Source organism: Aedes albopictus, chromosome 2 (genome assembly GCF_035046485.1).
Source record: "Aedes albopictus strain Foshan chromosome 2, AalbF5, whole genome shotgun sequence".
NCBI lineage: Eukaryota > Metazoa > Arthropoda > Insecta > Diptera > Culicidae > Aedes > Aedes albopictus.
The window spans coordinates 492,837,196-492,860,525 of record NC_085137.1 but is presented as its reverse complement, the minus strand read 5'-3'; the positions used below and the strand labels follow the sequence as shown (position 1 = coordinate 492,860,525).

Here is a 23,330-nt window from a genome sequence, read left to right as displayed (position 1 = left end):
ACGTGGCTTCCGAATTTCAGCTTATCGTCAATCATGACCCCAAGTTGCTTCAATGAGCGCTTAGAGTTGATCGTGCATCTGCCTGTGGTGACCACTGCACTGTTCAGACTTGCGGTTGTTTACCACTACCACCTCCGGTGGTACCACTGCTGGTGTTGAGAACAAAGCATGTATGGGCACCGACCTTTCAGCAGGGCAAATAAAACGCTGAGTTGTACCATTTGCAACAAAGCTATAATGATGCTTTATTATTATCGTAAAACATAAAAAAAATATTTAAAACACTTACAACTTCGGTCATTTCTCCACATACAAATTCTAACAATCTATACGCGCCCATTCTGTGCCTTGTTTTCACTGACTCTATTGTGTGACATATTTGACAGAACGGGACTGACAGAAAACACGAAGTATAAAACAATACACATGTATAGACAATCGACTCCGACACTGCACAGGGGTTCGCAAGCTACATTCTCACGTAACAGTGGGGATACCGTCCGGACCCGGAGCTTTGTTCAATTTAAGTGACTTCACTATATAGGTAATCACGTTCAAATGTATGCGTGCCTTTTTTGTAGATGTACAGGGGATACTCAAAATAACTGGGATAGGCAAAATTTCCACTTTTTAAAAAATGTTCAACTCGCTGTAACTTTTCGAAAAATGCATCAAATATTCTGAAATTTTTACTGTAAGTTCATCAACTAGTTGTGTATCAGTGGTCAAAATTTGGGAAAGATCGGGCCATTCTACACAAAGTTATAAAGATTCTAGGAAAAGGTATAATTATCCGATGGCCAACTTTGAGCTATTATATCTCCGGATTCAATGAACGGAATGCAATGAAATTTTGATCATTTATGACTAATATAATGAGCTATTAAAAACATTTGACTAAACTTAAAATTCTTTACACGAAAGAAAATTATTACGATTGGATTATTTTTCTAATATAACACCAATTTATCCAAAATTCCATCATCGTTTCAAAATTCGAGATAGTAATTATAGTTCATTTAAATTCCCTCTAATTGACTTCAATATTAATATGTTTTGAAAGGAAGTAACAAAATAATCGGCATTAAATTGAAAAAGTAATGGGATGCATAAGAAAAATAGATAAATTTACTAAAAAAACACACATTCATTCTAACCGCCATAACTTTTTTTCTTATTAATAATTTCAAATTATGTAAACTGTTTTTCAAAGTTCATTATATGAGTCATAAATGATCAAAATTTCATTGCATTCGGTTCATTGAATCCGGAGATATAATAGCTCAAAGTTGGCCATCGGATAATTATACCTTTTTCTTGAATCTTTATAACTTTGTGTAGAATGGTCCGATCTTTTTCAAATTTTGACCACTGATACACAACTAGTTGATCAACTTACAGTAAAAATTTGAGCTTATTTGATGCCCTTTTCGAAAAGTTACAGAGAGTTGAACATTTTTTAAAAAGTGAAAGTTTTACCTGTCCCAGTTATTTTGAGTATCCCCTGTAGTTGTGAAATTGCGAGGAAAATATTTGCACTCTTGCCCCGGGCGTTAGTTTTATCATTATTTACCTGTTTTACCCAATTCGATTGGGTAATATTTGCATATGCAATCTAAAAAGCCTTTCAATCGGCGTGCACTTTTGTGTGAGGAAAAAATTGCGCTAGTGTTCGTGTGTTGAAATGTCACTTATCTCTATTGCAATGAGTACGTCGTTCGTCACCGGGGCAACCTCGTTATGGCCGGTTTGGTCATAGGGTTCGGGGGTCCATGGTCTTATATTCGCGCCATAAAAATGTCCATACAAAACTTGTATGGAGTGTAAGCTTTGGCCAAAACATCAAACATACATACTCAACTCCAAACTCCTGGCCATTAAAGTGCTATCATCAACTTAGAAACTCATGTTACCAGAAGGACCGACTCCCACGACAAATTACACTTTCAAGTTCGACAAAATTCAGATAAAATTTCCGCTGGTTACTTTCTGGCTGCTTAAGAAGTTACCCATGAACCTTACTGGAACTTCGCACAGATGTCTCTTAAGAAGCCACTCGGAACTTTGTCGAAACTTTCTAGTTAATAGACGACAATTTACCAAATCAATAAATATTGGGATCAAAAAAAAAGTTTGGTGCATAAGTTGGAAATTCAGGAAGCCTTAAAAAAAAAACCTACCTTATAATCTTTCGGATATAGCCTCGTAGCGAACGTTTTTTACCTACAATTCATTGTAAAATGCTGTATTAATTATGAAAATAGCAGTTTTAACCGCTTCCTTACACCTTCACTATTCTCCATTTATACACTTCTGATCGAAACAAACGATCGAAAAGGCAACAATAGCAATGCCAAAAGAGTGGCGCATCGCGTCGCACGCGTACTGGCGAAGGGTTTGCATGGTTTGTACGCATCCAGTAGAGAGAGGTGAATAAGAATAGTGGACTTCGTGGCCGTGCGGTTAGGGGCGTGGCGTCAGTCGTTTGATCATGTCGTAAGCCTCGGAGTGTGGACTCGATTCCTGCTCCAGTCGGTGAAAACTTTTTGTCAAATGTAAAATTTTCTACTGGACCACTGGGTGTTTCGTGTGTTGTCCGTTGTCTCATGCTAGTGATTGTTCAGTCTGGGCAACTGCTGGTTGAAGACGGTGTAGTGTTTTTCTTTTAAAGGTTATTAAAAAAACGCAAAACAGATTCATAAAATGAAAACAGAATAATCAATTGTAAGAATTGTGGACGTTCACCAAATATTTTTCAAAAGATTTATCCGAAAGAACGTCCAGCGATTCTTTCAGCATTCATCCAAGAGATTTCATAAATAATTTCTCCTGAGAATGCTTCAATGATTTCTACGGAAGTTTTTTGAAAGCTTTCTTTAGGAATTCTTCTATGAGTGCCTGCTGTAGTTGCTCCAGAGTGTCGTCTAAGACTGTATTACAAGTTTTATTTTTGTGTTAAATGTGCTATTTTAACTTGTAAATATTCCCCTAGTATCAATGTACATTTATATGGCTCTGGCAGAATAGAGGCCCGCAATCCTATTTCGATTGCCAACATTCAAGCCATTTTGGGCCATGATTAAGTACTAGAGATGTAAACCTTTCCCTGGCACAGACTTTGAGTTATAGAACACTAGTGATGAAACCCGCATCGGGATGCCATCTTAGGATAAGAAATTCCTAGTCAAAACTCAAGCTATGAAAGCAACTAATGCTGCGAACAAAAGGCAACCTGCAAAGAAAATACGATTACAGGATTGACTGATGGACCAACAACATTAATGAAACATCGTCATCCTGTCATTGGAAATTGTTATCCACTAGGATAACTGGGCAAAATATATGTTCTGTGTTGTGTACGTCCATATGTGATCAGAGCCGTAGCGTGGGGTTGGCCAGGTTGGCCCCCGCCAAGGGCGCCAGCCTCTAAGGGGCGCCGAAAAGGTCTAAGGCTAGAAGGAATATTATGATGCTATTGTTTTCTTGCATGTTACCAAGACTTCAAAATATCTAAGATTGATCAAGTGTTTTTTACATTACGTTATTCTCAAAAATTCGTTCTCTAGATTATTTATCATGATGTTACCTGGGAATTTAACATTTTTTTTTTAATTTTGGGAAGTTATTTTAGTTGTTTTTTAACGAGCAAAGCAAAATCAATAAGTTTTCAAAATTCTAGTGAAAGTTTTTCTCTGAAAATTACTGGAAACTTATTTATTGACATATTTTAGAGTATTTATAACAAGTATTTTGAATGAAAAATATTCGGCGATGCTGTTCATTCCCTTCAAACGAAGGAAATATTTCGGGAATTTCTTCATAAATTTCACCAGGTATTTCTTTGGATTTTTTGCTGGGCTTCTTTAAGAAAATCTTTCAAAAACTCTTTCAGAAATTCCTCAAGGGATTTCTTTAAAAAAAATCAAAGAATTTCTCCAGAAATTCTCTCAAAATCTTATATTGAAAATTATTAAAAAAAAAACAAATAAAGAATTCTTCTGGAGATTCTTACTAAAAATTCTAGAAGAATCCATTTAGAAATGCCTTCAGGGAGGTTTTCAGGAAGTTATCTAAGGATTTATTCAGAAATTAGTCAAAGGATTCCTCTCGACATTTATACATGGATATTTAATAATTGCCTTCAATGGATTCCTGCAAAAAATGTCTATAAGGATTACTAAGTAACTCTTCAACAGATTTCTTTAGTATACCGCATTTAGTTCACCTCTAGACTGCGCACTGAGTCTTCATAAGTGCAAAAACGTTAATAAAACTTCGCGATTTCATCAAATCAAATTGATGTCTTCGGCGCACTAATACTTCGATGTATGCTGAATAAGCGCTTTGAAGACACCGAGTCGATTGGATGCAATCGCGCACTTTTATTTGCGTTTTCGCACGCTTGAAAACTAGTGCGATAGTCCAGTGGTGAACTAAATGCGCTATAATTCCTCCATGGATTCCTATGAAAAATCCTGTAGAGATTCCATTAGATATCACTTCAGGGATTCCCTCAGAAGTCCCTCTGAGAATGAAATCTTTCAGAAATTCTTCTAGGGATTTTTGAAATAAAATCTTCTATGAAACTGTACCATGCTCACTAGGGATTGATCCATAAATTTCTGCTAGAATTTAACTAGAAAACTTTTCATGAATGTCTTCATAAATTCCTCCATAAAATTATAAATTTGGAATTAATTCAGAAATTTCTACAGGTTTTTCGTAAAAAAATCTGGCATTGACTTCATCCAAAATTTCTACAAAGCTTTCTTCTGAAAGCCATTCATAGATTCTTTCAGAAATTCTTTCAAAAATTCCTTAAGAAACTTTTTCAGAGATTCCTTCAAAAATTCTGCCAAGCTTTTTTTTAACTCTTCCAATGGTCCTCTACAAACTATTACGGGCATTTCATCAGGCATTTCTTTACGAATTGCTTCATGAGTTCCTGCAAAAAATACTCCATGAATTCCATTTAGAATGCTTATTTAAAGTTCTTGAAGATTTTTATCATTTATTCCTGCGGATAAATGTAGGAATTCCTTCACAACCTCTTTCATTATTTCATTCAATGAATCCAGCAAAACATCCAGAGATTTCAACAAAAACTCATATAGAGATTCCTTCAGGAATTTCTCCTGGTATTACTTCATTTCCATTTTTGTCTAATGATTTCTGAAAATTTTCTAAGAAATATTTTGATTGAACTTCAGAAGGAACTTTTGGTGAAGTTATTAGAAAATTCTGGTAAAACCAGTTGAAGCTATAGCCAAAAAATAGTAAAAACGTTTGAGGATTTCTGGAAGCTCCTGAAATTCAATTCAGTATTTTTGAAAACAAAATTCATTTAAAAATCCGAAAATAAAACTAAGTTTTTCTTTAGAAATATATGCATCATGCATGTTAAGAATCTTAAGAATCTGTAATTTTTAGCTTTTGTGCTGGTCTATAAGTATGATTCTTGAAATACAAAATGTTTTCGTACTTATACTCTTTGAAAACTTCGAAAACGTACTAATAACTTTGAATAAACAAAATTAGCAAAATAATAATGTCTAATTGTCGTGGGGCGCCAATCTGGATCCTTGCCAAGGGCGCCGTGGGACCACGCTACGGCTCTGTATGTGATGTCCTAATTTATTACGCATTTGTAAGGTTCCACTAAACATGGTGTAGTTTAATGTGCATTTGTAGTGCTTCATTATTATTTTTTCGTAAAAACTGTCCTCCATTTCTCCCAAAGATTCATCAGAAGTTGCAAGAATGCTACAAAATTGTCACTTAAAATCATCAATTTCTCCGGAAGCTCTTTTACAGATTCCATAAGTAATTCCTCTGAAGACTTTTTTTAAGTTTCTTGTAAGAGTTGCTGCAGAGATTTTTTCACGAATTTTATTAGATATTTTTCTGGAACTTCTTGCAGAGATTCCACAAAGAAGAAACTTAGATGTTTGTACTTTGGAAAAAGAATCGGGAAAATACTAAGAGAACTCCTTTTACGGATTCCGGGAAGAATACCCAGGAAAAATCTGGAAACGAATCCCACGAAGAATTTCGCGAGAAATCGCTTTGAAATTTACAGAAGCTACCTACCTGGAAGCATCTTTGGAAGAATTCCAGTATTAATCTAACGAAATGTACAAGGAGGAATCCTTGGAAATATGGATAACTTACTACGAGGATTCCAAAAGAAATCACTGGAAGAACTCCAGTAGGATTCTTAGAAAGAATTCTGGGAGAAATCAGAGGGTAGTTACTTGACATAGTTCCTGAATTTCATAACAATTTCGGAAGAAATCTTTGGAATATTCCCGGGAAAGTTTTAAAGCAAAAAGATGCACTTTATATGTGTCATGAAGCTTGAGTTTCTACTAAAGATTGTTGGCCTTGGGAGATCCAACAGCATCCTGATTTGCCAAAAGTATAATATTGTATATAATGTCGAGGCAACGCTGGGTGACAGTAAACGTAGTTGCGGATATTCAACGCCGGTTCTTCAGTGGACTATTGAGTGGAATAGGACACAACGATGCTTCGCATTTCTTGAATTCAGCAGAGCTGCCTGAGAGTGGAGTAGAGAAAACTTTTTTGACTTTTCGGAATGAAACAAATGAAACCCAATTTTTTTAGTAATAGAATCTGGCGTGTACTCAAAAGCATCAAAAAGTTGTTCATTCCAATCCGTTTGAACAGTTCTGGAACGTGACTTGTCTCGAAGCGAGACACTCCAGAAGTTTTCTCCTTGTCAATCTCCTATTGTCATTTCCACTGGGGGTGGATCCTCACTTAAATTTACATTCACTAGGTATCGATAGGAACAAACAAAAACTACAACAAAACTAGACAGGGGACATTCAATGCCCCCAATTGCATTAACTAACTATGGCAAAACAAATCCTTACTAAGCTAGGGCAACAAATTTGGTTTCGTCCGGAGGGAAAGGGGCGGTGCTTTTCAAAAGCTCCCCTCCCATTCAGTGCGGTTCTAGTCCGAATTGGGATGCTGGGATCGATCGTCGTTGCGAGTGATCGTTTAGATTGAAACGATCCGGCAGAGCAACAACTAGAAAACTAGAAGCTCGGACAATTTTGGTGCTAACTACCTACTTGAACTGATTGTGTACACATAGGATAAGGTTTGAGGTAAAGCTAGGTAAGCCGCTTCAAGTGGCTTCTAAACTACGACTTTCTGAAGTCCAACAGATAGCGCGAAACGTTCTCGTACGTAACGAACGTTACCATCGTCGCCGGCGTTACGCGCAACAAGTTCGGACCGAGCCCCTTATAGAAGCCACGCCACGATTCAAATCTGAAATGGTTCGGTAGAAAGAGAAAGGAAGGAGAAGAAGAAAACGTCTTTATTAATCTTGATATTTTTTGCTTTGTTTCGATTTTTTTTGGCTTATTTTAATATTTTTTCTAAAATATATATTTTTCACTTTTTTTCTTTGTTCTTTTCTTTTCATTTGCTTTTGGGGGTTAAAACTAACAGAAATGGAATTGAGGATGTTCTGACTGTGCAGGTTGTACTAAATGGAAAACTAACCTAAATTAACTACGAACTGGTCGCCGTTTCGTTTGCTACGTTCAGATTAAATTAAGTCACTTTTTCTATTCGGCATTTTGCTAATCGAACAATCCTTGAGCGTTTGTGGGTTGAACTTTTGCTATTATGATATTGGCTAGGTTAGTACAGGAAACTATTTAACAGATTGAGATAAAAATGGGTCATTACACAACGAGAGAGTCTTGCACGCGAAAATAAAAGACCGACAGTTACGTAACGACTTGAACGGAAATGAAGATGGTCTACCAACACCCAAAGCATATGAAATCATAACGCTGGTCGACAGAAATAGAGAAAATGTTAGAGTTCATGGTTTGAGCATCGGGCATAGAACTACAAAAACTGTAGTTTGTTCGGTTATCCATTGACTGAGATATCGTTTAGGGAAAATTTAGGATTTTTCCAGGTTGAGAACTTTGCTACTTTACAAGAAATTCCTCCGGAAATTTCTCACGCAGTACCTTCCGGAAATGTTCTCAAAACTGCTCCAGAAGTTCGTTCCAGAATATTTTACTGGAGTTTATATCGGAATACCTCTTGATATATCTTTAAAAATTCCTTGTGAAAAAATCCAGGATAGTCCCGATAAAAACTCCTGGAAAATATTGGAAGCAATCTCACAAAAATCTCTGGGATCGACTCCAGGGAAATCTTCAAATGAAATTCCTCTGACTCCTCCTAAAAGAATCCGATGATGAATTCGAGCAGGATCTCCGGGGGTAAAACTTTAGCAGATGTCTCGGAAGAAGCTCTAGTTCAAATCCTGAAATCACTCTAGGAAAATCCGAGGAACCTTTTTGTATAAATCCTGTAACACATTCTGGAAGAAAGTCCGTGAAAGTTTCTGAGAGAAATTTCTGGAACTACTTGTGTGAAAATTCTAGAAAAAAAAACACTGAAAGAAAACCTTAAAATCTTTTGAGACAACTACTAGAAAGAACTGCAGAACTCATTTGTCCTCATTCTACGAGTGTAGTTACGTGACGCAGCTTGACTCGAATATCAAAGGGAGAAATTTTGACTCGAACGAGGTGATTCTCCATTTGATTTACACGGCGTGTCTCCACATTTGAGTCGATAATTCTCATCTCAATATTCAAGTCGAGCTGCGTCATGTCACTCCATTCGTAGAATGAGCACAAATGAGAAATCTGGAGAGAAACTCCGGGAATTCCCTAGAGTACAGTTCTTTGCAGAGTATTTTTTTCTGGAGTTTCCTTAGAGTCTTCTGCAGAATTTTTATACTAAAATTTTTTCTCCTGATGTTTCTTGCAGAGATTTCCATGGGATGTCTTTTGTGATTCCTCGCAGGACTTCTTCCGATGTGATTTTCTTGTGATTACTTCTTCCAAGCATCCTGCGATTTCTCCCAAAGGCTCTCCGGGATTTATTCCGAGATTTCTCCCGGAGTTTCTCTCAGGATTTTTCCATAGTATCTCCTGGGATTTCATCCAGATTATTTTCACGTATTCCCTTGGAGTTTCTTCCTTATTGGAAATTATGTACGGAGGTCCGATCCAATTCAGTGTGAACTTCTTATGCAACTTGAAAATTGCTTAAGATACTCCTCGGACCTTATAAAATTGCTCTCTTAAGGAACAAGAAAGTTCTGTTTGGAACTTTATCTCAACTGAAAATGCCGAACAACCCAAGTAACATTTTTCAGTCAAATAGACTAGAAGAGGTTCTTAAACCATCATAAAACCAAATTAAAAGGTTTGATGACGGTTGTTTAAATATTTCCAATACTAATTGGTCAATAGAATGTTGTTTGGGAATTATATCTTTAAATAATCGAAAATTTCACTTCCATTAAAAAATATGCCAACTTTCCAATGGAAGTGAAATTTTCGATTACTTGAAGATATAATTTCCAAATAACATTCTGATGACCAGTTAGTCTTGGAGAGGTTTTAACAACCGTCATAAAACCTTTTAATTTGGTTTTATGATGATTTTAAGAACTTCTTTTAGTCTATTTGACTGAAAAATGTTACTTAGGTTGTTCAGTATTCCCTCAGTCTTATATTTTCCGACAACAAAAAATCTTGGAGATTCGAAAATATCAGAACTTTGAACAAAATCCTACCATTTACCATTGCAGTCCTTGGATCTCTGTTCAAACCTTGACCATTCTAACATGTTTCCCATCATCGACCAGAGTAATCAATAGAAAGAAAAGTAAAGAAGTAAAATCCTCCAATTACACAAACTAAGATGGCTTAACATTGAAAATTTTCTTTCAACAAGACGCCCCCACCCGGTGGCGCCTTTTTCGAACTCTAATAATAATAGTAATAACGTTTCATTTTTGCGTCTAACAAATTCACTTTTTTCTCGTGCTTAAAATGGGTGAAATGGGTTTTTCTTACGAATATCGCATCGAACACTGAACACTTCTTAACTTAGCTAGTTAGCGGGGACGACAACTATAGAACAAAACGAACATATCGACAAAGTAGCTTCCTAAACAGAACGTACTTAAGTATATATTACTCAGGACAGCCTAAGAGAGGAGAGAATCTCTGTTTCAGTTTTTCTTTTCTTATTCGCCATGAGTCATCTCACACTGTCTTCTGAACCGACTGCCGACGACGACTACTATACTGCACCGTGGTGCTGCTGCTAGTGCTTGGTGAATTGCTCATAGATCAGCATCACGAGGCAGATGTTGGGCGTCACGTGGACTAAGTACGGCATGAGGCCCTTGTAAAACCCTGACACCCTTTCGTACCTCCATGTCAGCTTGATGCAGTCCCAGGTGCCCTTGTAGCTGTGGTTCTGATCTTGCAGGCGGGCCCGTATCACCTGGTATGGATAGGTGGCTGCAGCGGCGATAAGCTTCGAGACGGCGGCAAACGTCAAATACTCTACGGTGGTCTGCGGGAAAAGAACAAAAGAGGTTATGTCTGAACAATTCTCACTCAATCCGATGTAAGCTTCTACATATTGTCTTTGATTTTATTTCTTCGTCTAAGGGACAGTTCATTCTCAAGTAACAGTTTTGGAATGCTCTCTAAGAGGTTTTATAAATTTTATCATCCATCAAAACCTCTTGAAAAGTCCTCAAGATCGTCTCTTTACTACAACATGGACTTTTTTAATATGATGAAACAAGAACAATATCAGTGAATTTGATTCAATGACAGCAACAATATGTCAATAGTGTTCTGATTTAAACCAATACACAACACATCCCCACAAAACATACCAATTTCGCATCGATGGGCCGCTTCCGGTTCTGGTTGTACCGATTCTTCATCTCTTCGTACGTCATGAACTGCAGTGCCCCATGTGACACTCCCAACATGCCAGGTACGAATCCCTGCAAATCCCAAAAAAAAGAAAAGAAAACACCCTCTCAATATGATTGACTCAACCCTTCCGGGATCCCCCCCCCCCCTCCCGGAAACCCCCAGATTGGTAGCATTTCATACACTGTACAACCCCCGGATGCCCTCGGTTCGGTAGATCTTCTTCAGCCCGTCCACCATGCCGGCGTAGCCCTTCTGGCCCGGTTCGTTAAACTGCAGGCACAGTCGTGTCTTTACCACCCAGATGGGATTGGTCATCACCAGGGTCAGGACGCCGGCTTCGGCTGCCGCCAGCATGTGCAGTGCTGGGCCCAACGGTTGCGCCGTGTTACCATCCTGGATCCACGTTTTGATGGAGTTGTAACTGGAAGTGGAAACAGCAGTATTTAGATTCAACAGCTCCCAGAAACAGACATAAAGAAGCAACTTACAACAAGAAGTAAAATCCCCAAGCACTTCCGGAGCCCCAAATGTTCGGCGTGACGCCTTTGTACAGTCCTCGGAAACCCTCCTGGCGGAAGATGGTCAGGAACGCACCCGAGAGGCCTCGGTACTGCGGCAACGTTGCCGTTCGGCCGTCATTTACTGAAAGAATTGATGGAAAAAGATAAACAATGTTAGAGCGCTTGGTTGGATTGAAATCTTTTATATATATTTATGCAATTCAGTATCATAATTTATATTTTATATAACTCATTTTGATTTCATAATTGCCTATTTTTCCCAACTGGTTTATTATGCTACTGAAATGAGTTGCATAATAAAAAATAGTTGAATAATGTTCATAATGCAACCCATTTGAGTGCATAATGAAAAAAATCATTGCATAACATTTTGTATGGAACTCGCTGCAAAGCTCGATTTTTTTCAGCACTCTTCGTATTTATGCAACTCGGCAAGCCTCGTTGGATAAATGTACGACTCGTTCTAAGAAAATCAACTTTTTGCAACTCGTTACATAAATAACTATTTATTAGGGACCTTTAACGAACGACGGGGACTTAAGGTATTTTTTCAAGAAGGTTGTTAGATACATTTTTGATTCGCCAGTCAGTCCTAAAATAGTTATTTATGGAGTTTGATTTGAATAGATCGTATAGGCCCCCTGATTCCTAGTAACTTACAACTTATCAAATCGAATTCCAGGTTCAACATGATGTCTTGCTTGGAGCTTTACTCTTTAAAAAGATTTCATACGCGTGTTCATTCATTTGACTATGGACTTAGCCACCGTTGAACCAAATTCATCGCGGTCCGAGAATTTTGACATTAGAGCGGGGCCGTTTTCAATCAGAACTGAACGATTTCCAATAAGAATTGAACAATTCTGGTTGGGAATGGCCCCGCTCTAGTGTCAAAATTCTCGAATCGCGATGAATTCGGTTCATCGGTGGATAAGTCCATAAAATTATCCACCGATGAACCGAATTAATCGCGGTCCGTGAATTTCAACACTATAGCGGGGTCATTCCCTATCAGAATTCGCTCAATTCTGATTGGAAGCGGCCCGCTTCAGCGTCTAAATTCTCGGACCACGATGAATTCGGTAAATCACTGGATTAGTCCATTGACTTATCCACCGATGAACATAATTCACTCCGTCTGCGAATTTTGACACTAGAGCGTTTCCAATAAGAAACGTCAAATTTTAATTGGAAACAACTCCGCTCTAGTGTCAAAATTGTAGCACTGAGTGAATTCAGTTCATCGGTGAATAAATCCATTGAGCAAATCCGTGATATCTGAGGTGGCTATGGAAACAAGTTCATTTCCTGTAACTAATGCCGTTTTTCTTTTTGATCTATTTCCAACTTGGGTTGGAACTGGATGAGATCAGTCTCAACCCCAACCCTGCTAGGAATATGTATTTTGTGCATTCGAGCACCCCTCGTAATCGAGACAACCGATGTGTAAAGATACATCGTGAACATGTTTTATGTTGTCGAACATTGTTATTGTTTATTGTATAATCGTGATCGTTAAACCGTACGCAAGTGTTTTGCTTTTCCGGAAAGTTGCTTTCTTGTCCCGCTGTTGTGTGTTCCACTGTGATAGCTCCAATAAACCCGACTTCAGTTTCGCTTGTACTTAAGTTTGTTTGACGTTGTTTGTTTATATATTTTCCGCCAATCCCAGTGGGGTGACACAGCTGCCAAGCTCGGTACATCGCAGCTCTACCCATCATCGTTTTTGGTACGGCGCTTTTTGGTACCCACTTTCTGGTCGCTTTACCCTAACTTGCTCCTGATTTTCGGGTGTGTGGCTCGTATGTTGCTAGTGCTTATTTAGGAAATTACACATTTCAAACAAAATCATTGTTTTTGCTGATTATTTATGGAGATATTATATTTAGCAGCGAAGCAGTGTCGATGTTTCCAGCGCATTTATTCCATGAATTAAGCAATCGAAACAAAAACATTGGACGCCATGTTAAATCGAATACTGGGTTGATAATTCTGGCCCTTCGTCATCCTCCTGGCCAATCCAGTTCCAACCCAGGTTAAAAAAACGACATACACGCAGAAAAAAGCATGGTAAAATCAAAAATATTTCAGGCAAACTCAAATAAATTGTCAATTAGTTCTGGCAACAAAAATAAAACTGTTTGGAGCAAATCGAACGTTACATTTGAAGCAAATTCAATCCATTTTTAAAACAAGCATGCATCTTCTGACAGGTTATGTTAGAAACAAATGTAAACATTTTAGTTTTTTTTGTGGCAGGTCGGCCCTACGGAAATATTTGCTTTGCAATTAATTTTACAAAGTCATTTCCTTCTCTAGGAAAACCCACTTCCCGCGTGGCACTTTCAATGCCAGCATCATGTAGATAACATACGCTCTCGAAATCAATGTGATTTCGTGGAAACTTTTGGCGAAACTTGACTTTTTTTGCAAGAGGAAATCTTGTTTGGTGCTGCAGCTGGAACTTGAGAGTTTTGTTTATGTTCTCGACGGCGGAACGGGGGGCTCTTCAATGGGTATTGTAGAAATCGATATGTAATTGAGTTAGTTTAAAAAATTAATATGTTAGTTTTAAAAATTTTATGAGTTTACCGAATAAACATAAATATTTTTGTTTCAAACGGACGAAATTTGTCTCCGTGTAAGACACCGTTAACCTTCGTCGTGCATTAGGGTCATTATGACCCAAAACGCGATTTCAAGCATTAATATCTCTTTTGTTAGTTAACTTATCGTAATGAAACTTCTTGACTTTTAATATTTTGCAAAAACGAGTCTTTTGAAAAAAAAAATTTTCTTAAGGTGAAACCAAAATGGCGCCACAAAAAAAGTTACGAATAATGCATTGGGGTCATTATGACCCAGAAAATCAAACTCTTATAGAATGATGATTTTTTCACCAATTCAAATGACCAAAGTCTTATTTGATAGATAATTATGTCAAGAATGTGTTGATATGTTGAAATAGTGGTTCCGGGATCATTGGCCACCGGGAATCTGCTACACAGGGCACCATGTCGGACATGTGGGATAGCACTACATTTTGCCAGTAGTTGTGGAATATCTCGCATTCTGGACTACTTAGAAGGATACTGTCTTCGGCAAAGTTGCTCAGAATACTAAGAGCTTTCACATAGGAAACAATTTAGTTCGAGAATCACTCACTGCGTGGCGCTAGTGTTCCTATAAGCTTCCAGTTCAGTCTGAACGTCGTATATCTCACGTTCTGGACCACCTAGAAGGATACTGTCTTCGGCAAAGTTGCTCAGAAGACGAAGAGCTTTCACATAGGAAACAATTTAGTTCGAGAATCACTCACTGCGTGGCGCTAGTGTTCCTATAAGCTTCCAGTTCAGTCTGAAATTCGTATATCTCGCGTTCTGGACCACCTAGAAGGATACTGTCTTCGGCAAAGTTGCTCAGAAAACGAAGAGCTTTCACATAGGAAACAATTTAGTTCGAGAATCACTCACTGCGTGGCGCTAGTGTTCCTATAAGCTTCCAGTTCAGTCTGAAATTCGTATATCTCGCGTTCTGGACCACCTAGAAGGATACTGTCTTCGGCAAAGTTGCTCAGAAGACTAAGAGCTTTCACATAGTAAACAATTTAGTTCGAGAATCACTCACTGCGTGGCGCTAGTGTTCCTATAAGCTTCCAGTTCAGTCTGAACGTCGTATATCTCGCGTTCTGGACCACCTAGAAGGATACTGTCTTCGGCAAAGTTGCTCAGAAGAGTAAGAGCTTTCACATAGGAAACAATTTAGTTCGAAAATCACTCACTGCGTGGCGCTAGTGTTCCTATGAGCTTCCAGTTCAGTATGAACGTCGTATATCTCGCGTTCTAGACCATCTAGAAGGATACTGTCTTCGGCAAAGTTGCTCAGAAGACTAAGAGCATTCACATAGATAACAATTTAGTTCGAAAATCACTCACTGCGTGGCGCTAGTGTTTCTATAAGCTTCCAGTTCAGTCTGAACGTCGTATATCTCGCGTTCTGGACCACCTAAAAAGATACTGTCTTCGGCAAAGTTCCTCAGAAGACTAAGAGCTTTCACATAGGAAACAATTTAGTTCGAGAATCACTCACTGCGTGGCGCTATTGTTCCTATGAGCTTCCATTTCAGTCTGAACGCCGTATATCTCGCGTTCTGGACCACCTATAGAAGAATACTGTCTTCGGCAAAGTTGCTCAGAAGTCTAAGAGCTTTCATATAGGAAACTATTTAGTTCGAGAATCACTCACTGCGTGGCGCTAGTATTCTTCGGTGTTTCCAGTTCAGTCTGAATGTCGTATATCTCGTGTTCTGGACCACTTAGAAGGATACTGTCTTCGGCAAAGTTGCTCAGAAGACTAAAATCTTTCGCATGGAAAACAATTTAGTTCGAAAATCACTCACTGCGTGGCGCTAGTGTTCTTAGGAGCTTCCTGTTCAGTCTGAACGTCGTATATCTCGCGTTCTGGACCATCTAGAAAGATACTGTCTTCAGCAAAGTTACTCAGAAGACTAAGAGCTTTCACATAGGAAACAATTTAGTTCGAGAATCACTCACTGTGTGGCGCTAGTGTTCCTATAAGCTGCCAGTTCAGTCTGAACGTCGTGTATCTCGTGATCTGGACAACTTAGAAGGATACTGTCTTCGGCAAAGTAACTCAGAGGACTAAAAGCTTTTACATAGAAAACAATTTAGTTCAAGAATCACTCACTGCGTGGCGCTAGTGTTCTTAGGTGCTTCCAGTTCAGTCTGAACGTCGTATATCTCGAGTTCTGGACCACCTAGAAGGATACTGTCTTCGGCAAACTTCCTCAGAAGACTAAGAGCTTTCACATAGTAAACAATTTAGTTCGAGAATTCCTCACTGCGTGGCGCTATTGTTCTTAGGAGTTTCCAATTCAGTCTACATGCCGTATATCTCGTGATCTGGACCTCTTAGAAAGATACTGTCTTCGGCAAAGCTCAGAAGACTAAGAGCTTTTACATAGGAAAAAAAATAGTTCAAAAATTACTCACTGCGTGGTGCTAGTGTTCTTAGGAGCTTCCAGTTCAGTCTGAACGTCGTATATCTCGCGCTCTCTACCACTTAGAAGGATACTGTCTTCAACCAAGTCACTCAGAAGACTAAGAGTTTTCCTGATGTGATGCTACAAACCAAGACGCTTTCAGCCAAATTTTGATGAGCTGAAAGATTAAGCTTTTTGGCTGAACTTTCGGCAAAATTTGCTGAGTTACAGCAAAACGTTGATGGTGATCAGTTGATTTGACTGAACAAATCAGCAAACCTTGCTGAATTTTCACAAATATTTTGCTAAAACTTTTAACTCGGCAAATTTTAGTTAAACATTTTTGGGGTGTATTGTTCTTAGTAGCTGAAAGCTTGATATAATCGTTGTGTATCCGTGTTACTATGTTTGTAAAACCTTCCAAGAAGAAAAGAAGCTTTTACATTGAAAGTTTATTTCAAAATTTTCTCACAACGTGGTACTTGTGTTCTTTGGAGCTGTCAGTTTATTCTCGGGTCATGCAGTTTATTCGGATTTTTTTTTTTCAGTTACGACTTTGGATATCTGTGCAGCAATTCCTGAGGTCAGATTTGAGCTGCATGAAATTCTCCGGGTCCGAGGAAAACAACAGCAACCCGTTAGAGAAGTGTTGGCAGGACTTGATTTGGAATACATGAACCTGATTTACCAGCTTTTGTAACGTGTTGTTGTCAGAGTTTGATGTATTATGTACCTTGTTTTCGTTGTCCGCCTTTTGGTTTTGTTGTTCGCCCCTGTCTGTCGTCGCCCGCCTTCCGTTTGTCCCCTTCTTGTCGTTGTCTTCCGATAAAGTCATTTCTTTTTGGTTCCGTTACAGATATGGACAATTTGACCCATCAATGTTTTTAGAATAAGTAAGCAAAAAATTTTGTTTTAAACTCATAAATCCATCCCAATTTTATTTTATTTTATTTTATTTTCAATCCTTAACCTCGAAACAGCCGCGAGTACTTCGGCTTCCCAAACTAACATAGTTTTAAGGCAGTAATAAATTGAAAAATGTGAAATCAATGTAATAACAAAAGATTTCGGCTCAGTTATGCCCATGTGGCGCTTGAGCCTTCCAAATATACGAATAGATAAAAAAAAAATCTTTGGTGAAAGTTTTCAAGATTTTTTAAGAACTTATGTAACATATGCTTCGGCAATGGCTTTGTGGACTTTTTCAAAAAAAAATCTTCTACGGAAATTTCTTTGGGAATCCCATCTGAAAGTTCTTTTTGTTTTTTTTTACAATTCAATTGGAAAACCCTATGCTTATTACTTTGGGAATATTTGTAACATTCTTTAGGAAAAATATGTGCCAATTCTTACTGATTCGGTATTTCTTTTGCAAATCGTTTTGGCGAATTCCGTAAAAGTAATTCTGCGAAAATATTTCGAATTTCCTTTTGGCGGAATTTCTTCAGCAAATTCTTTGAAAATCCTTTAGCAATATTTAGTGGATTTGATCCAAAACTTCATATAAGTTTTTTTGGGTTTTCTATTTCAGCAATTCTTTGAAATTTTGTTCGATAAATCTTTTGGAAATTTATCAGCAGTAATATTGGAAATTGATCGAAGTTATTATATTTGAAAATACCTACAGCATAACTGTGGGGTTCGTGATTGTACTGTTAATAACGCCAGCCTTTTAGGCGTATTGTAAGCCACGAATTGTGGGTTCGATTCCCATCCCGGTCGGGAGAAAATTTTCGCCAAACGGAAAATTCTTCATTGAGCCACTGGATATCTTACAGTCTTACAGGGCCCATATAGCCGAGGCGGTAAATGCACGGGTATTCAGCATGACCATGCTGAGGGTGACGGGTTCGATTCCCGGTCGGTCCAGGATCTTTTCGTAAAGGAAATTTCCTTGACTTCCTTGGGCATAGAGTATCTTCGTGCCTGCCACACGATATATACATGCAAAATGGTCATTGGCAGAGGAAGCTCTCAGTTAATAACTGTGGAAGTGCTCATAGAACACTAAGCTGAGAAGCAGGCTTTGTCCCAGTGAGGACGTTACGCCAAGAAGAGAGAAGAGAGAGAGATATCTTACAGTCTTACATGTAATCCGTTGTCTAGTGTAAAATATATACAGTCTGTGGTCTTTGGCTGAAGAAGGTGTTCAAATTTATCAGGCAACTCTTACGGGATTTCCTTTATCAATTTCTTTGAAAGTTTTCTTTTATCTCTTTATTCGGGAATTTTCTGCCGCAGGTTCATACCGGCTTTCTTTGGAAGTTTTATCTGCAATACCTTTGGAAATTTAGCTGACAATTACTTTTGTTATTCTTTCATCAGCTCTTTGCAAAATTGAATTTTTAAAAATTTCTTCATTATTCTTTCAGCATTGGAAACTCCTTTAGAAAATCCTTACAGATTATCGTTTGTTATTAATTTGGAAATTCAATTAGATACTCCTCACAAAATGAAAAAACACAATGGCATGGCCGGAGAAAAGCTCATCGGAATTACCTAAAGAATTTCCAAAAATCAAGGTATTTTCAAGAAGACCATCAAAAATTAAAATTCAGAATATTTCAAGAAGCAAATTCCAAATACGTTTGAATGTTGAAATAGCTGAAGGCACCCTCAAGAAATTACCGAATGACTTTCCAAAGGAATTGCTACTGAAATTTTACAAGGGAATTCTGAAGTAGATTCCGTCTAGAACTAAATTTTTTTCTATGCGGAAGCTCTTAATCTTTCGATCATTTTTTCCCAAGACAGTATCCTTCTAAGTGGTTCAGATCGCGAGATAAACGACGTTCAGACTAAACTGGAATCTCCCAAGAGCACTAGCGCCACATAGCGAGTGATTCTCGAACTAAATTGTATTCTATGTGAAAGCTCTCAGTCTGCCGAGTAACTTTTCGCAAAGCAGTATCCTTCTAAGATGTTCAAAATGTGAGATATAAGACGTTCAGACTGAACTGGAAGCTGCTAAGAACACTAGCGACACGCAGTGAGTGATTCTTGGACTAAATTATTTGTTCTGAGCAACTTTGCCGAAGGCAGTATCCTTCTAAGTGGTTCAGAACACGAGATATACGACGTTCAGATTGAACTGAAAGCTCCTAAGAACACTAGCGCCACGCAGTGAGTGATTTCCGAACTAAATTGTTTACTATGTGAAAGCTCTTAGTCTTCTGAGGAAGTTTGCCGAAGACAGTATCCTTCTAGGTGGTCCAGAACGCGAGATATACGATGTTCAGACTGAACTGGAAGCTTATAAAAACACTAGCGACACGCAGTGAGTGATTTTCGAACTAAATTGTTATCTATGTCAATGCTCTTAGTCTTCTGAGCAACTTTGCCGAAGACAGTATCTTTCTAGGTGGTCTAGAACGCGAGATATACGACGTTCAGACTGAACTGGAAGCACCTAAGAACACTAGCGCCACGCAGTGAGTGATTCTTGAACTAAATTGCTTCCTATGTGAAAGCTCTTAGTTTACTGAGCAACTTTGCCAAAGACAGTATCCTTCTAGGTGGTCCAGAACGCGAGATATACGACGTTCAGACTGAACTGGAAGCTTATAGGAACACTAGCGCCACGCAGTGAGTGATTCTCGAACTAAATTATTTCTTATGTGAATGCTCTTAGTCTTCTGAGCAACTTCGCCAAAGACAGTATCCTTCTAGGTGGTCCAGAACGCGAGATATACGACGTTCAGACTGAACTGGAAGCTTATAGGAACACTAGCGCCACGCAGTGAGTGATTCTCGAACTAAATTGTTTCCTATGTGAAAGCTCTTAGTCTTCTGAGGAACTTTGCCGAAGACAGTATCCTTCTTGATGGTCTAGAACGCGAGATATACGACGTTCAGACTGAAATGGAAGCTCATAGGAACACTAGCGCCACGCAGTGAGTGATTTTCGAACTAAATTGTTTCCTATGTGAAAGCTCTTAGTCTTCTGAGGAACTTTGCCGAAGACAGTATCTTTTTAGGTGGTCCAGAACGCGAGATATACGACGTTCAGACTGAACTGGAAGCTTATAGGAACACTAGCGCCACGCAGTGAGTGATTCTCGAACTAAATTATTTCCTATGTGAAAGCTCTTAGTCTTCTGAGCAATTTTGCCGAAGACAGTATCCTTCTAGGTGGTCTAGAACGCGAGATATACGACATTCAGACTGAACTGGAAGCTTATAGGAACACTAGCGCCATGCACTGAGTGATTCTCGAACTAAATTGTTTCCTTTGTGAAAGCTCTTAGTCTTCTGAGCAACTTTGCCGAAGACAGTATCCTTCTAGGTGGTCCAGAACGCGAGATATACGACATTCAGACTGAACTGGAAGCTTATAGGAACACTAGCGCCACGCAGTGAGTGATTCACGAACTAAATTGCTCCCTATTAGAAAGCTCTTAGTCTTCTGAGCAACTTTGCCGAAGACAGTATACTTCTAGGTGGTCCAGAACGCGAGATATACGACGTTCAGACTGAACTGGAAGCTTATAGGAACACTAGCGACACGCAGTGAGTGATTCTCGAACTAAATTATTTCCTATGTGAAAGCTCTTAGTCTTCTGAGCAACTTTGCCGAAGACAGTATCCTTCTAGGTGATCTAGAACGCGAGATATACGATATTCAGACTGAACTGGAAGCTTATAGGAACACTAGCGCCACGCAGTGAGTGATTCTCGAACTAAATTGTTTCCTATGTGAAAGCTCTTAGTATTCTGAGCAACTTTGCCGAAGACAGTATCCTTCTAAGTAGTCCAGAATGCGAGATATTCCACAACTACTGGCAAAATGTAGTGCTATCCCACATGTCCGACATGGTGCCCTGTGTAGCAGATTCCCGGTGGCCAATGATCCCGGAACCACTATTTCAACATATCAACACATTCTTGACGTAATTATCTATCAAATAAGACTTTCAAATTCAAATGATTGGTGAAAATATCATCATTCTATAAGAGTTTGATTTTCTGGGTCATAATGACCCCAATGCATTATTCGTAACTTTTTTTTAATGCCCGAAGAAGGTTAACCGAGAAATGGTTCTGTGCACGAGTTGACTAATGTTTGAGGGGTAACGAGTACGAAAAATAAACTCGTTATCATGGACCTATCCACTGATGAACCGAATTCACTTGGTCCGAGAATTTTGACACTAGAGCGGGGCCGTATCAATCAGTATTGGATGGTTCTGATTGGAAGCGGTTTTGCTCTGGTGTCAAAATTCACGGATCGAGTGAATTCGGTTCATCGGTAGCTTAAGTCTATGGCCACCTAGACAACACGACCCACTCAGAAGTCAACCGAATGAACGCGTGTATAATGTTGGGCCATTGGTAAACACGTGCAGTAAGTGGTCCATTAAGGACAGACTTGTTAGAATCCCAAAATGGCCGCCACAATGTCCGACTTTGGCACCTACTCACGATTTCGAGGGCACAAATCTCTTCATAAAAAAAAACTAGCACACCTGATATTTTTAAAGCTTTTTACAAGGTTACCATTAAGCACTGTTGTAAGCGTTATATAGGTCATTTAACAGCATTTCAGTGCCAAGAAGATAAAGGAACTTTTCTGCAGTCTGGCAAACGCGGGCCAGAAATTGGGCGCGAATTTGAAAGTAGCAGTGATTCAAGAAAGCATGCCATTAGTTCAACAAACTGACAAAGACCTTAAGATGGAGCTGGTTGACGGTAATTTACTCGTATGTTATTTGCTGACGCGGTAATTAACTGATACGATAATTTACTGGCGGTAATTTAGCGCAGAAAAGAATTGATTGATAGATTTGTCTTTATTAAAGAGACTTTCAGCCCTTGGCTGGCAGAAAGGAATGGAGAAGACCAGTCAGAGCAAAACCATCCAACGTATCTGTACCGAGAAGAACCCAACTAACACAATCAGCGCTATATGCCTCAGTAATTTGCTTTCTGTCGTGTGTGTAACAGTCGAATTGAACCAGTCAATGCAGAATAAATTGGAAAAAGTCAAGAATAAACCATAGGTTAATACCATAGACCCCCGGTGGTTTGAACGCTTCTAATGTTTAATTTGACCCCCGCTAATCTGCACACATCTTCCAAATTAAAAATGGTTCAAACATCTTTCTGATCATGGAACGGAGTGATACGGATCTCATAATAAAAAAACAGCAAAAAATACCAGCAGCGTAATTTTCGAAGCCTAGGTTCACTTAAAAACATAACCTTGTTGGTTTACTTGAGGTGTCGTCCAAATCAACGGGTATGGAAGGTTCACAGCTGCAGAACACACACCATACAACTACCCAGCTCAGTTTTCTGAAATGAATCAATAAGTCTAGTAACTGGATCAATAACTGCACACTAATCCAACTCCATGAGATTTTCAAAACTTTGAGTAATCGATTGGAAGTTCCCCCCCTCAAACATCTACTACTATACTGCACAATTTGTAACACTATCAAATTCACACATAAGCTTGTTGTGTGATGTCATTTTAGAAACTTCAATAAACAAACTGTTGAAGTTATTTAATTAGGTTAACAATATAAGTTTTCTTGTGACACAATGGAGCACGTTCGGTGTAGTACTAGATTTGTGGTAATGAGCTGAATTTTAGTATGGTGAGAAGGTCAATTCTCCGTTGCTGCAATGAAATAATATGATGCTGTTTGAGAAACACTTTGGATAACTATGTTGTTTATGTTGCAGGAAATGGATAAAACAACAACCTGTTGCCCAAAGTTTTGCTCAAACAGTATCAAATTAGGCAAGGAATCATAATACCAACGCTTTTTGCACCATTTCATTGCAGAAACGGAGAATTGACCTACTCACCATACTAAAATTCAGCTTATTACTACAAATCTAGTACTTCACCTACTTCATCTGTTCTATTGTAAAATCTTGTTTGTTGTAATACAAAACGGGCTATTTTCTACGCTATTTATAACCACGAAGAACAGACGTCTACCTTTGCTTTCTGCTATGTGTAACACTTTGTAATGGTCA

The 23,330-nt window shown here is 38.6% G+C and overlaps 1 protein-coding gene across 2 annotated transcripts in view; it reads right to left on the bottom strand.

The window, feature by feature from the left end:
• Positions 1-7,096: 7,096 nt before the first annotated feature.
• The window catches only part of LOC109423339 (solute carrier family 25 member 32), a 33,190-nt gene continuing 16,956 nt past the window's right edge, over positions 7,097-23,330 (bottom strand). The window contains exons 3-7 of one of the 2 annotated variants that reach the window (XR_009998093.1): positions 11,309-11,462; positions 11,001-11,241; positions 10,775-10,888; positions 10,045-10,443; positions 7,097-7,305 (exon numbers count right to left, since the gene is read on the bottom strand). Coding sequence is in view for 1 of the 2 variants with exons in the window: in XM_062854235.1 (XP_062710219.1) it covers positions 7,176-7,305; positions 10,298-10,443; positions 10,775-10,888; positions 11,001-11,241; positions 11,309-11,462 (785 nt within the window). In the remaining variant the exon portion in view is untranslated. The remainder of the gene's footprint in view (positions 7,306-10,044; positions 10,444-10,774; positions 10,889-11,000; positions 11,242-11,308; positions 11,463-23,330) is intronic. The other variant, XM_062854235.1, reaches the window with a different exon arrangement.